The sequence below is a fragment of the Mobula hypostoma genome, chromosome 18, assembly GCF_963921235.1.
Source record: "Mobula hypostoma chromosome 18, sMobHyp1.1, whole genome shotgun sequence".
Lineage (NCBI taxonomy): Eukaryota > Metazoa > Chordata > Chondrichthyes > Myliobatiformes > Myliobatidae > Mobula > Mobula hypostoma.
The window spans coordinates 42558436-42573059 of NC_086114.1; the positions used below are offsets into that span (position 1 = coordinate 42558436).

General features: G+C 44.1%; 1 protein-coding gene across 5 annotated transcripts in view; it reads left to right on the plus strand.

The window, feature by feature from the left end:
* The first annotated feature begins 205 nt into the window (after window positions 1–205).
* Window positions 206–14624, plus strand: part of fam219b (family with sequence similarity 219 member B) — a 45511-nt gene continuing 31092 nt past the window's right edge. The window contains exon 1 of one of the 5 annotated variants that reach the window (XM_063070810.1): window positions 206–359. In XM_063070810.1, coding sequence (XP_062926880.1) covers window positions 321–359 — 39 coding nt within the window. In that variant the 5' untranslated portion in view covers window positions 206–320. The other 4 variants (XM_063070811.1, XM_063070809.1, XM_063070808.1 and 1 more) reach the window with 4 other exon arrangements.

Sequence of the window (14624 nt, forward strand, 5' to 3'; positions counted from 1 at the left end):
GATGTGATGGTCTTGGGTAGCCGCCTCACTGAATATTCTCCAGTCCGTGCTTTCGAAACAGTCCTGCAGTGCTGAGTTGGCACCATCTAGCCAGTTCCTGCTCTCCCGGTGAACTGGTTTGACTCGTCTAACCGGTGGTCCGTATGCAGAGATTAGCAAAAGATAGATACTGTATGTAGTCTGAGTATCTGAAGTGAGGACAAGGGATAGCCTTGTAGGTCCGTGAACGTTGGTATGAGCCAGGTCTAATACATTCTCTCCTCTGGTTGCGAAGTTAACATGCTGGTTGAACACTTTGGCAGGACTGTTTTTAAATTGGCATGACTGAAGTCACCAGCAACAATGAAGACTCCTTCAGGGTGAGTGGCTTTGGGGCTACAGATTGTGCCGCAGAGTTCCTGCAGCACTTCACCAGCACTAGCATGGTGGGGGTGGGGGGTGGAGGATTTAAATAGCAATAGTCACAATGGCAGTGAACTCCCTTGATAAGTACAAGGACCTGCACTTTGCCTTTAAAAACTCTGGAGTTTTTGGGTTGAGACCCTTCACTGGTTATCCTGAGCAAGCTTTTAAGGAGGACATACATTTAAGGTGGGGGGGGGGGTAAAAGAGATGTGCAGGGATTTTTTTTTACCCAAGAGCGGAGGGCACTGCCGGGGTGGTGGTGAAGGCAAATATGAAAAAGGTGTTTAAGAGCCTCTGAGATAGACCCATATATGTGTCGAGAATGGCGCAATATAGACATTGTGTAGACTGAAGGGATCAGCTTACTTAAGCATTTAATTGGTAGTTTACATAGTTCGGCACAACATAATGGGCTGCAGAGTGTGATGTTGTTCTGTACTGCTCTACATTCCCTCCATAGATGCTGCCTGAACCACTGAGTACCCTCAGCAATATGTGTGTTGCTACTGCTTATAAATAAATGGAATTCGGTATTCCCCTCAGGTACATTTTGTTGTGTACTTAATATTTCAGTAATATTTGAGTAATATTGCAAATCTATTGTTTGATTAAGCATTCTTTGTTGTTTACATAATTAATTATGGATTATATGTAATAGTATGTGAATGGCACATGTCATCATGCCACCATCTCATATGTGAACACCTCATTAAAGTAAGAATGAAGTAGACACATTATCCCCAGCTCTGTTTTTCTTTCCATGAGTTTTATGTTTTTGTAATTACAAAACATAACAGTGGTGATGATTAAATTTTCAAATGAACCCCCGAGATGACTAACTACCTTTTGAAGTCCAGCACTTTTTTTCTTTGTAAGAGATGTATGAGTTTAAAAAAAAGTGCAGCATGTTTTTTTTTCCATCGGAAGGAAGAAAGAGATGGTCAGGTTAAAAAAAGGGCAGAACACAGACGTAATTCATTGGTTCATTTACAGTGAGTACCAGGTGATAAAAATAATAAAAAAAGATGGAAAGACTGGCTACATCGGAAAAATAGATATATTCAATTGTACAACAGATAACTGGATATTGTATACTGAACAAATTGGAGTATATTTTAAAGCAAATGGAATGAATAGCTGATGAGAAGCAGTGCTAGTTTTGCTGAGTGCAATAAATGGGAAAGCATACATTTTGCTTTGGAATTAAACTGCTCCAAGCAAACCAGCCAGAATGAGCCTTGCTAATAGCATGAAAATAATGCAGGAATATTTAGAACCGAAACCATTGATGATTACAGAAAACTTCAGGTTTCAAAAGCAGAATCAAAAGGAAGGGGAGTCCACTTCAACTTCCATTGCTGAATTGAAGAACTCATTTGAGCATTGTCATTTCAGTGATGGGCTTAATGATGCACTGAGAGATCATTGAGTTTGTGAAACCTTATGAGAAAGTTTTCAAAAACAGCTCCCAGCTGAAGCACAGCTCACATTAAAAAAAACAGTTGAAATCACTTCATCAATGGAAACAGCAGCCAGAGACACAATTGGGTTGTAATCAGGAATGAAAGTGAGCATGAATGAACCTGCAATGTCCAAACAGAAACTTTCCTGGCTGAACAAATGGTGTTACCATTGTGGCAGTGGCTCACATACACCAGACCAAGACAAGTTTAAAGGCAAAACTTGCAGAAAATGCAACAAAGTAGGACACATACAAAGAGCATGTCAGGCAGACAAGAATAAATGGACTGAACAGGGAAGTGGCAAAGATAAAAAAAAAGTTGCAGTTTTAAAAAGAGCAGCTGTTGATGAAAAGTCTAAAAATGATGGAAGTGATAGGACTAGATAGTCCTGACTAGGACTAGGTTAGTCCTGACGAAGGGTCTTGGCCTGAAACGTCGACTGTACCTCTTCCTAGAGATGCTGCCTGGCCTGCTGCGTTCATCAGCAACTTTGATGTGTGGGACTAGGTAGTCTTGAGGTTTACAATGCAAAAACTAACACAATGCAAGTAATATGGCTTACTCAGTAGTGAATGGCAAATTCATTAAAATGGAATTTGAACCTGGCTCAGCTTTTCCAGTCATTCCACAAAACAAGTTTCAGAATCAGAATCAGGTTTAATATCACCAACATATGTTGTGAAATTAGTTAACTTTATGGCAGCAGTACAATGAAATCTCTGATAAATACGAAGGATGATTGATAAGTTTGTGGCCTAAGGTAGAAGGAGTCAATTTTAGAAAACCTAGCACATTTATTTTTCAACATAGTCCCCTCCTACATTTACACACTTAGTCCAGCGGTCGTGGAGCAGACGGATCTTGGACCTCCAGAAAGTGAGTCCAGACCGTGGGAGTGCTTCCATGTTTCAGCTTGAGCTTCCTGCTCATTTTGAATTCCCTGGTAAATTTATGACACCACTCCAGATGAAATATCTCAAACTGTATCGTCCACTGTCCATTTCTTCACATAGAAGCTCCAAGACCTGCTGAGCTCCTCCTGCATCTAGCATGTTGCTCCAGATTCCAGCATGCAGGATCTCTCTTGCTCAAGCAGCCTAGATTTATAAACATAAAGTGCGACATGACACCGGGCTTCGAAGCAGAGGGTGTAGGGTAATGTAATTAGTGGAAATGTACAGAATTCACAACCGCCAACATTGGGTTGGGCTTCACTTTAAGAGGCTGGTCTGATGTGATAAGGTAATTACGTAAAGGACTGTTTTTGGTGTCTCATATATTTCAGTGAGGTTCCCTTCCCAACACTGCATCCCTCTTTCCTCTGAACTCCTTGGAGTACAGACCCAGAGACATCACACATACTCTATGACAGACATTCTACCTCTCCCGGAAGTTCTGGGAGTGTCCCCACATATTGATAGCGGCTCCCTGACACCCGCAAATTATACACAATATCCCAGAAATCGATTTTTTTGATAGAGGAGAGAGAATCCTGATTGGTCTCTCTTTGTGTTAAGTAGACCTATCAGTTTTCTCTGTGGCCGGGCTTTATAGTTGACCTCTCTCTCTCTTTCATTGTCCATCAGTTAGGTTTAGTGTCCTGCAGTGTCCTGAAGTAAAACGTACTTCAACCCAGACTACACTAAAGTGTACCTCTGCCTAATAGGGGTCAAAAATAATGACAGTGTTGCTTGCTGCACTGTTTGCAACAGTGACTCTTCTATTGCCCGTGGTGGGTTAAATGACTGTAAAAGACATGTTGAGGTGAGTTTAACAGGTGTCATTCATTCATTAGCATAGCTAACATTATTTAAACTAGCTGGCTAGCTGCTAAGGAGCTACTCTATTGATGTCCTACGTGATGAGGCCAAACTCCCTGTAGACTTGCTTAAAGTTGTAATAGAATAAAAAAAAGACTCCATGATAATATAAGTACATATTTTAACGTCACATTTTCTGCATAAGACAATATAATAAGGATACACCGAGGGTGCTGGTGCTACCTCCCTGAAATGAGTTTTCACAGGGTGGGATGTCTGTAAATGAGATGTTCCGGCTTTTCTTAAACATAAGACAACTCCCCCGTTTTCACAAGGAAACAGAATTGCAGCAGTTCAGGAGACCAGTTCATCACCAGAATCTCAGAGCAATGAAGGGTCTGTACTGAATGCTGGTCTGGTAGGCGAAAGGCAGAAACCAAGGAATGAATGCAGGAAAGTGGAGGGATGGCGATGGGGGATGTAGGCTTTCCCTATATCAGCTAACCAATGGTGGGGTTATCCAGCAATCATCCGGCCAAGTAGGTGCAACCATCCCCCAATCAGCTGATAAGGGGGTGGGGGGTAGAGAGACCTTTCCGACAACTTCTGACCAAGAGTCAGGGCCATCTTTGTATCAGTTGACGCAGGGGATAGGAAACTTCTACATCAGACCAAGCCATGGTGCCACCTTATATCAGCTTCCCAAAGGGCGGGGGCAATAGCGGCTGAGCAAGTAGACGTGCCCATCTCTCAGTCAGCTGATCAAGGGGCGGTGCCATCAGCTGTTTGGGGGCGGGGGGGTAGTGCCACCCTACATCAGCTGACCAAGGGGGTCCATATGTTCCCTCTTCAGTTCATCGGTAGGTAGCCTTTGCTCCGGATGCGGAAGTGTGCGATGGCTCCCTGGTGGTGAGCGGCTAGGCAGCGCCGACGCGATGGAGCCTGCGGAGCTCTACTGTCCATTGGACGGATCGCAGCAGCCCGGGCCCTCGGTAATAGTGGGAGGAGGGGATCGGGGATGGAGGGAAGGGCTGCTGAGGGAGTTGGTACCAGGGAAGGAGTTGTCAGGTACCGGGTGGAAGAGATCAGCTGAGCAGGTACAGTACCGGGGTTGTGGGGTGGCTATTGCGGATGGGTGATCCGGCCGGGTACCGCGGGTGGAGGACGGGTTCCGGGGGGATTGGGGTGCGGGTACCGGCGGAGGGAGGATTGGAGGCGCTGACTATGGGTAGCGGGAGAAGGGGATTCTAGGACGTGGGTACTGGGGGAAAGGGGTACGAGTACAGGGGTGGGTTTCGGGGTCAGTTACCGAGCGGGAGAAGCTCCTCGGACTCGGGGGGATGGAGGTGTACAGGCGGGGTTATGAGAGCGTACTCCCCGACAGGAGTTTTGGATGATGTGACTGTCCTACCTTGTAGAATGACCAGTTTGGCAATAAGATTCCTTCTGTCGTGTTTCTATTCGTTCAGTTATAATGCGCTGACTTGACTGCTCTTTCATCAGCTCTTTTCTATTTCAGTGTCGTCTTTTTATCTCTTTGAGCACAGAATTATTCGAGTTTTCTTGCATGTTAAATGGGATGTTGTGTTCTGACTGAATTCTGGGCTGGGTGAATTAAAGCTAATTAATTGCCTCTGGCGAGTTTTGGATTAGTGCCTAATTGAATTTAGAATGTGTCTAATGTAATAAGCAGAATTGGTCTGAAGCTCTGTTTGCAATTCTGTCTCCTTCTCTGTGTAGTTAGTTTGTTGCTGTTTAAGTGAGGTATCTACTCCCCTGATGATAGGCACTGAAGATGGCCACTTGGTCAGGATTACTTGTGTAAAATGACAGTGCCTGGATCCACTGTTTTTCTGGTTGCATGCTTGTTATAGGGGGTGTCTGTGGTATTTGTGGGTATGCTATATAGGCACTCGTGGGGTTGCCCTGCATAATCCTTACTGATTTAATTTGATGTGAGCAACACATTTTACTGTATGTTTCAATGTACACCTGAGAAATAAAGTTAATCTTCAAGTCATAGAGTAATCCAGCTTCGTGATGGGCCCTTCAGCCTAACTTGTCCCTGCAGACCAAAGTTGTCCCATTTGGCCCATATCCTTCTAAACCTTCCCTATGCATATATGAGGGGTGATTGATAAGTTCGTGGCCTAAGGTAGGAGGCGTCAATTTTAGAAAACCTAGCACATTTATTTTTCAACATAGTCCCCTCTTACATTTACACACTTAGTCCAGTGGTCATGGAGCATACGGATCCCTTCTTTGTAGAAGTCGGCGTCTTGGACCTCCAGAAAGTGGTCCACAGCAGGGTGATTGATAAGTTCGTGGCCTAAAGTAGAAGGAGATGTGTTATTAACTTAAAATTTTCCGCATAATTACTCAGAGTTGAACTGCATGTGCATGTAACGAGAGCTGTATAACTTATCTCCCTCTACCTTAGGCCACAAACTTATCAATCACCCTGCTGCGGACCACTTTCTGGAGGTCCTGGACGCCGACTTCTACAAAGAAGGGATCGTATGCTCCATGACCGCTGGACTAAGTGTGTAAATGTAGGAGGGGACTATGTTGAAAAATAAACGTGCTAGGTTTTCTAAAATTGACTCCTTCTACCTTTGGCCACAAACTTATCAATCACCCCTTGTAGCTGTCCAAATGTCTTGAGTATTATTGTACTTGTCTCAGCTACTTTTTGTGGTATTTGTTCCATATATGAACCACTCTGTGCGTGAAGGTGTTGCCCCTCAGGTCCCTATTAATTTTTCACCTCTCACCTTACTACTGTGCTCTCTAGTTTTTGGTTCCCTGTGATGTACGACAAACACATTTTTTTTTTGGTGTGTGCATGCGCCGCTGCGTGTGCCTGCATGTCTGTGCGTGTGTCCACGTGTGTGTCCACGTGTGTGTTGTGATGATATCTTTTTCATGGCTTTTTTTACAAGGCGTGGAGAGAGAGAGAGAGAGAGAGAGACTGTGTGGCGGGCCACTCCTCTCACAGACACTTTCGCAGTATTTTTCCCTTTACAAGGTCGAGTTGCGACCTCGACACTCAACCCGGCATGGATGGAAAGCGTACTCGGGAGCGGACCCGACTGGTTTCGAACACGGGAACATCGGCTCCCGGATCCGGCGCTGATGTCTTTGCGCCACCAGCCAGCCCAGGACAAACAAAATTCTGTAATTTCCAGCAAAGTTGTGGAGTGTAGCCAAAATGATGAGTTAAATCAGTAGTGAATATGTGGTGATTCTTGTTGGTGAGAGCAGATGGAAACAGTTCTACAGTTTGTGTTTTCAGTTGAAAGTAAACGGAGAAGGTGGAAGTATATTATCCCCTGGAGGCATAGAAAGAAGGCTGATAATGTCACATTTCAATTTTAGGAAGAGTGTTAGCACAACTGATTAATTTTAGGGATCTGGATGACATTGGTTAGGTGAAATTTATTATGTATCTCTAATTTCTCCTTAAACGTGTGACCTGCTGGTGGAATTGGAAGCAGTTTAATAGTCAAATACCTTGGTGGGTCAGGAAATGAATGTAGACAAGACTAGGTTAGGATAGCAGAATTATTTCCCTGAAGGGCTTTGTTGAATGGGAGGTTTTCATCCAGTAGTTTTGTGGCTGCCATCATTAACTGTTTCTTTTTAAACACACACAAAGTGCTGGAGGAACTCAGCAGGTCACGGAGCATCTATGGAAGGGAATAAAGAGTCAATGTTTTGGGCGTATCCCCTTCAGGGGATCTGACTTGCTGAGTTCCTCTAGGTGTATGCCCGTGTCCGTGTCCGTCCAACATCTGCAGAATCTTTTGTGCTCATCGTTTCTTTTAAAGTTTAGGTTTAAATTCCACAGCATGTTTTCTTTTGTTGTAACATTAGTTTTGACTTTAAGTGGTATGAATTGTGTGCACTATGGTGCAAGTGTTCTTGCGATGCTTTCATAGGAAGTAGACTGAAGTGAATAACTTGTTTCACTCCATGTCAAGTGCATGGATGGTTGAGTACGTGATTATAGAACTTTGTAGGTAAAGCAGATGACCAGACATGTCATGGCCAAAAGAACATATCCTGGGTGATATGGTAGCATTATAACTAGCATTATAGCATTATAACTGCTACCGCAGTGCTAGCAGTCACTGATCGAGGTTCAACTCAAAACTATGGACTTATGACCGCATAGGTTTCCTCCGGAAGCTGTGGTTTTCTCCCACATTTATAGTTAGGATTAATGAGTTGTGGGCATTCTGTGTTGGCACTGAAAGTGTGGCAACCCTTGCAGGCTGCCCAGTGTAATCCTCACTGATTTAACCTGATACAAATGATGCATTGTACTGGATGTATTGATGTACATGTGACAAATAAAGCTAATCTTTATTTTTGGCCGTTTATGAGTTGGTTATGAGGGAGTAAATGGTGCACTGAAAGAGCAAAAAATTGTGGAGAATGACAACTTGCCTTTGTGTTGCTCCTTAAGGTCCGTAACTCATCCCAAGCACTTTACAGGAATCTGATCAAATAAATCTTTAGTTGTTCTTGTTCCCAGTTTGGGAAGTCAGAGGCAAACATTTCCACCAAAGACATCTTTGTCATTAGCTGCCCAGGTTCCTATCTCCTGACGTCACTCTGCACACCATTCCTCTATGATCACCATCAGAATTATCTACAAGACTGGACCTAATATCTCTTTGAGAACTGGGTGTTATGCTCCATTTGACAGGGCTCCTGCAAACTGCTTTGGGATGTTTTGCTAAGTTTAAGATTCTGCTGAAGTGCAAATATTTTGTTTTATGATGCCCCCATTTAATCTTCCACTGTAACTATTCACAGAAAGCCAAATAGAAAGGTTTGGCTGTAATTAGCCCCTGAAATTTGTATAAGACCAGAAGGTATAGGAGCACTCCAACCTCAGTGTGGACTCAACATGGCAGTAGTGGAGGCCAGAACTGACATGTCTGAATGGGAAGAAGAATTAAAATGGGTGGCCGCTGGGAGATCCTGCTTTTTCTGGCGGACAAGGTGGAGGTGCTCGGCGAAGCGGTCTCCTATTCTGTGTCAGGTCTTACCGGCTACAGTAGATATGACCCCAACAGACTTGCAGGTGAAGTGTCGCCTCACCTGGAAGGACTGTTTGGAGCCGTGAATGGTATAGAGAGAGGAGGTGCAGGGGCAGCTGTAGCACTTGTTCCGCTTACAAGGATAAGTGCCAGGGGGGAAGTGGCACTCGCGTGAGCCCAGCTGTGCCTGTCTTTTTGGCTACATGGAACAGTCTATGTTCCAAGCCTATACTGATATCACTTCCCAAATTTTCCAACGCTACATCGATGACTGCATTGGTGCTGCTTCCTGCACTCTTGAAGAACTCACTGACTTCATCACCTTTGCCTCCAACTTCCACCCTGCCCTCAAATTTACCTGGTCCATTTCCAACACCTCTCTCCCCTTTCTCCACCTGTCTCTATTTCTGGAGACAGCTTATCCGTTGATGTGTTTTATAAACCACTGACTCTCACAGCTACCTGGACAATATCTCTTCCCACCCTGTTACTTGGGGAGAGGGGGGAAGGCCACTCCTTCTTTCAATTCCTCTGTCTCCACTGCGTCTGCTCTCAGGATGAGACTTTTCATTCCAGAACTAAGGAGATGTCGTCCTCCTTCAGAGAAAGAGGCTTTTCTTCCTATCAGTGCTGACCTCACCCGCATCTCTTCCATTTTGTGCATGTCTGCTCTCACCCCATCCACACACTACCCCTCCAGGGATAGGGTTTCTCTTGTCCTCACCAACCACCCCACTAGCTTCCTCATCCAGCACATAATTCTTTGTAACTTCCTCCATCTCCCATGCAATTCCACCACCAAGAACATCTCTTCAAACCCCCACCCCACCACCAACCCCCAGTTTCTGCTTTCTGCAGGGATTTCTCCCTACAAGATTCCCTTGTCCATTTCTCCCTCCTTACAGATCTTACTCCAGGCATTTATCTTTGCAAGCAGACAAGTGATACACCTGCCCCTATGCCTCCTCCCTTAGGGCCTCAAACAGCCCTTCTCGGTGAGGTGATGCTTCATGTGTGAGTTTGTTGGGGTCATCTACTGTATCTGGTGCTCCCAGTGTGGCCTCTTGTATATCGGTGAGACCTGACGTAGATTGGGAGACTGCTTCACCGAGCACCTATGCTTTGTCCACCAGAAAAAGCAGGATCTCCCAGTGGCCACCCATTTCAATTCGACTTCCTATTCCCATCCAACATGTTAGTCCATGGCCTCCTCTGCTGCCATGAAGAGGCCACATTCAGGTTGGAGGAGAAACACCTTGTATTCCTTCTGGGTAGCCTCCAACCTGAAGGCATGAACATCAATTTCTCAAACTTTCAGTAATGCCCTCCCACCTCCTTCTCTATTTCCTCATTCCTTTTTCCCTCTCTCATCGTATCTCCTTACCTGCCCATCACCTCCCTCTGGTACTCCTCCCCCTTCCCTTTCTTCCATGGCCTTGTGTCTTATCCTGTCAGATTTCCCCCTCTACTGCCCTTTATCATTCGCCAATCGACTTCCCAGCTCTTTACTTCACCTTTTCCCCTCTCTCCCGGTTTCACCTATCACCTACCACCTTGTACTTCTTCCTCGCCTACCCTCATACCTGCCTGGATAATTTTGATCTTCCTCGGTGCTTTAATCGGTGGGAGATGGAGTTGATCATGGGCTTGCGCCCTGTCTCCAAGCTTCCTGGCTTCCAGGCTGCGTGGTTCGCAGCCTTGTGGAACCCTCTCGGAGTTGGCAAAGCGCCAGATTGCCCGAGCAGCCTGAAAACATACTGCCAGTATGTAGGTTACAGGCTCTAACGGTAGCAGAACCACATCTGAAATAAAAAGAGATGAAAGGAGATGCTTTGTGAACTGTCTTGATGTCATATTTGGTACTGTTGTTCACGGATGCCATCTTTGTCCCATAAATCTGAACGCCCTTAATAAATCCCCAAAATGCAGTTAACTGCCAGCTGTGTATAGTATGGTACATTTCTCCATGTAATTCGTTATTGCGTAACTCAGTAAAATGACAGTTTCTGTTTGCTTTGAGTCCGAAGTCCAAATGTAATTTCCGATACTAAAAGTGAAGTGAGAGAAAACCAGGAGAAAATAAGTTGTTGTGCGGTATGTTCACTCCCTTGTATATATACTGAGAGGGTCAGGTACTTTATTTAATGAATTGTGGGTTACAGGTACTTCTGAGTTAAGTGCTTCCAGTAAGATGATGGTAGCATTACCATTTCAAATAACACTTCATCCAGTATGCAATTGCAGAGAACAGGTGTGTTGGTGAAATGGCTTCTGTCTGCCACTAATTAAGAATTTAAAAACAAACTGTTGGATATAGACAGATGGGTTCTTAAGTTGAATTCAAAGTCTGTTTCTTGTCATAGCCACGTGCCTCCCCTTATTCTTGCTGTTCTCAGCTCAGTGTCTACTCTGTCCATTCAGTCTCTCCATTCTCCCTCTTGTATTTCTAACACAGCCCACTCTTTAGAGCTCCCTGCTTTTGTTTCCTCTGCTCCAACGTTCACCTTGACTTCATTTTCTTTGTTTCTCTTTGTGCATGGATTCTTTTCACCTCCGAAAGGTTTGGTTACTAGTTATGATGAACAGTGGGCATAATTGCAAATGAGACTCTGATCAATCCGTTAATGATCCCTGCATTTTCTGGTTAATTCTCAGTAACTGGTGTGCGTTATGTTTTGGACCCATACCGAGCTCTACTAATCACCACGAAGATGTTACTTTTAACAGCTTATGCAGTTTTCCTAATTAACCACCAGCTGTTTAGCTGGATTCTTTTTACTTGCTGTGTAGCCGTAGTGTTTGTGGTACCTTGTTGCCTTCACTAAAGTACAAAGTGATGCCAGACATCTGTTGACGGGGCCATCTTCAGTAACAACAAGTATTTGTAAAAGGCCTTGACTTTTTTATATCTCTCTGGGAGGATGCCAAGCAATATTTGACCGCAAGCCAATAACGGAAATGAATAGGTACTCAAGAAGTTAAGGTGGAGATTGGTAACATATTAGGTAGAGTCTCTAAAGGGTGAGTCGGTAGCTTAGGGAGGGAATCCCCAAGCTAGAGACTTCGGTAGATGAAGATCATAGTCGCCCCTCGTGGAGCAGTTACCTAGTGAAAGTGCAGCACTCTTGTAGGTTTATTATGGTGGATGATTCTGGAGGTAGCAAAGTTTGAGTACATGAATGCGAAATCAAGACATTCGGGACAGGACTACTTGAGGCTAGGAGGCTGGGTGCAAGCTCAATTCTCTGCAAACCTGAATTCAGGTAATAGGCTGGTGTTTGAATTATCTGTTACTGGATAAATTTTCAGTTTTATTATGTCCACTTTCCTACACCAGAATGTAGATCCAAAGATGAAAGCTCAGAGATACCTGTTCGGCTTAGTTATTTAAAGATGAAGTGCCTGTTTTGTACTTGCTATCTTAAGATCAAAAATATTGCGTACCTATAAGTCCTGAAGTCCAGATTGGAGGCTCATTGTGGGGCCCAGAATCTGTGAATCTCTTTGAGGTGGAGGCCACTGGAGGCCAAATTTGAAGCCTGTCCTGGAGTTGAAGGGCTGTGTGTGCACGTGGGTATGTGGGTGGGTGGGAGGGAACAACGGGAGTTGTTTCGTCACTTGTGTTCTGTTCTGCCAAGCATTGTGGGCATGCTATGTTGGCACAGAATGTGTGGCAATACTTGTGGGCTGCCCCCCCCCGGTCACATCCTTGGGTGGGTTGGTTGTTAACGCAAAGGACATGTTTCGCTATGTTTTGATGTACATGAGATAAATCTGAATCTGCATGTGGATCCCTTATAAAACAGGTGTATCTGCTTTGTCCCTGAATGATGAATACAGTTTAAAGTTAACAACCACTTTCAGTTCTATCCTTCTGAATTTTGCAGAGATGCACCTTTTGCTGAGTTTATTTTGTAAACCTTATCAGAGTTTTTCATATATAATGTATGATATAATTTTCAGAATGCTTTTTTTTGGCACTATACTGAGTCTCAATAAAGCTGTCTTAGATTTGGTATAATTTTCAAAATGCTTCCAGCCGGCTTCCCTGCACGCTTTCCATCAGTGCTGGGTTACGAGCTGGTGATCTCTTTGGAAACTCACCCGGCAGGAGGTAATGGCAAACCACTGCTATAACTTGCCTCGTACGCGGTTCCCCACTACGTCAGAGAGGCGTGGAGGGAAATCGTCCGCTAACCGGAGAAACGCCGGATGCGACGTGCCTTTCCTTTTATTTTTGGTATTATACTGGGTCTAAATACAGCTGCTTTTGCATCTATGGTTTGCAGTGTGCAGAGCAGTTCTCTGCTTGGGAGTGCCAAATAAAGTTACTGATTCATCAAATGTCTTGGGTGCAGCAGCATTACTGAGACTAGGGGCACAAATAGAAAGTAACTTGGTCACTAATGCAACACATATTTAATATGTAAGGTATTAATACAAATCTCCATACAGTAATCCTGTAAATAAAAACCCTTCAGGATCAAAATGACACTTGTACACTCTAGTGTGTTTATGGCGGGGGGAGGAAGGAACTTAAGGGTCAAAAGTAAAGTTGAAGTGAGTATTTTGAAGTTACTACCCCAATGATGGTGCCTGTTGGAAATAGCCAGTCCTGGAACTCCCCAGCCAAAAAAAAAATGCAAGTTCCTGTACCAGAAGGACCTTGAGGGCTGCTGAGAGTGGGCAATAAAAGTGGGTTGTCTCAGCAATGATGAACAAATCTCAAATGAATAAACAAGGATCTACCTTGTGTCTAGATTCCAAATTAGTAACATGGTTGATGGATTAGCACATAACTCCTATACATTGCCTTGTATCAATGTACTTCAGCCACATTTCCATGCCCCCCCTCCCCAATTCCTACTCAGTGCTTGTACTTCTATTTGCTAGTTTCCTCCCACAGGTTTTCAGTATGTCTTGGGACAAGGCCTTTGGGTTTATAGACATAGTACGTAGAACAGTACAGCACAGTTCAAGCTGTTTGTTTTGTATTTTACTGGACCTGTTGTTTGTCCTGCTTGGCTGAAGCAGTCCAACCCTTTAATTTTCTCTCTACATAATCTTTGAATTTTCTCCTTACATAACTTTAAAATGAAAGCCATTAAATGCTGAAATAGATTGAATGTCACTAGAAACTGAATTGATTTCGTTCTTGCATCCAATAGTCAAGTTTTACAGCAGCTATCTGGGTTGTGTTAACTGTATTATACTGCTTAATTCTGCCTCTTGGCTCCTAACCCCTAGGATTATTCTCAAATCTCTCAGACAAATCTACTTTTTGCTGTCCTTGCATCTCCTCCTCACTGACAATCAACACTGGTGCACCTCAAGGACGTGTGCTTAGCTTTCTGTGCTGTTCTCTCTACACCCATGGCTGTGTGGCTAGGCACAGCACAAATGCCATCTAGCAATATGCCAATGACACCACTTGATGGCAGAAACCCAGATGGTGACAAGGGAGTGTACAAGAAGGAGATAGATCAGCTGGTTGAGTGGTGTTACAATAACAACCTTGTACTCAACATTAAGACCAAGGAATTGATTTTGAACTTCAGGAAGGGGATGTCGAGAGAACACACAATAGTCCTCATTGAGGAGTCAGCAGTGGAAAGGGTACGCAGCTTCAATTTCTTCATTGTCAACATCTCTGAAGATCAACATTTGCCCAACATTTTGATGATGCAATTACGAAAAAGGCATGTCAGTAGCTGTATTTCATCAGGAGCTTGAGGAGATTTTGTATGTCACCAATGATTCCAGCAAGTTTCTAAAGATGTACTGGGGCGTCATCGAGAAGGTGACTTGTGTGAGCAGCACCAGTGGAAACAATCAAATATTCACGCTTCAGTCTGCTATAGCTGAAATCCACAGGTACTTCAATGGTCTGTACAGTTAGTAACATCGTTTTGCAATTTATTTATTTTTAAAAAATCTGTCGCTAT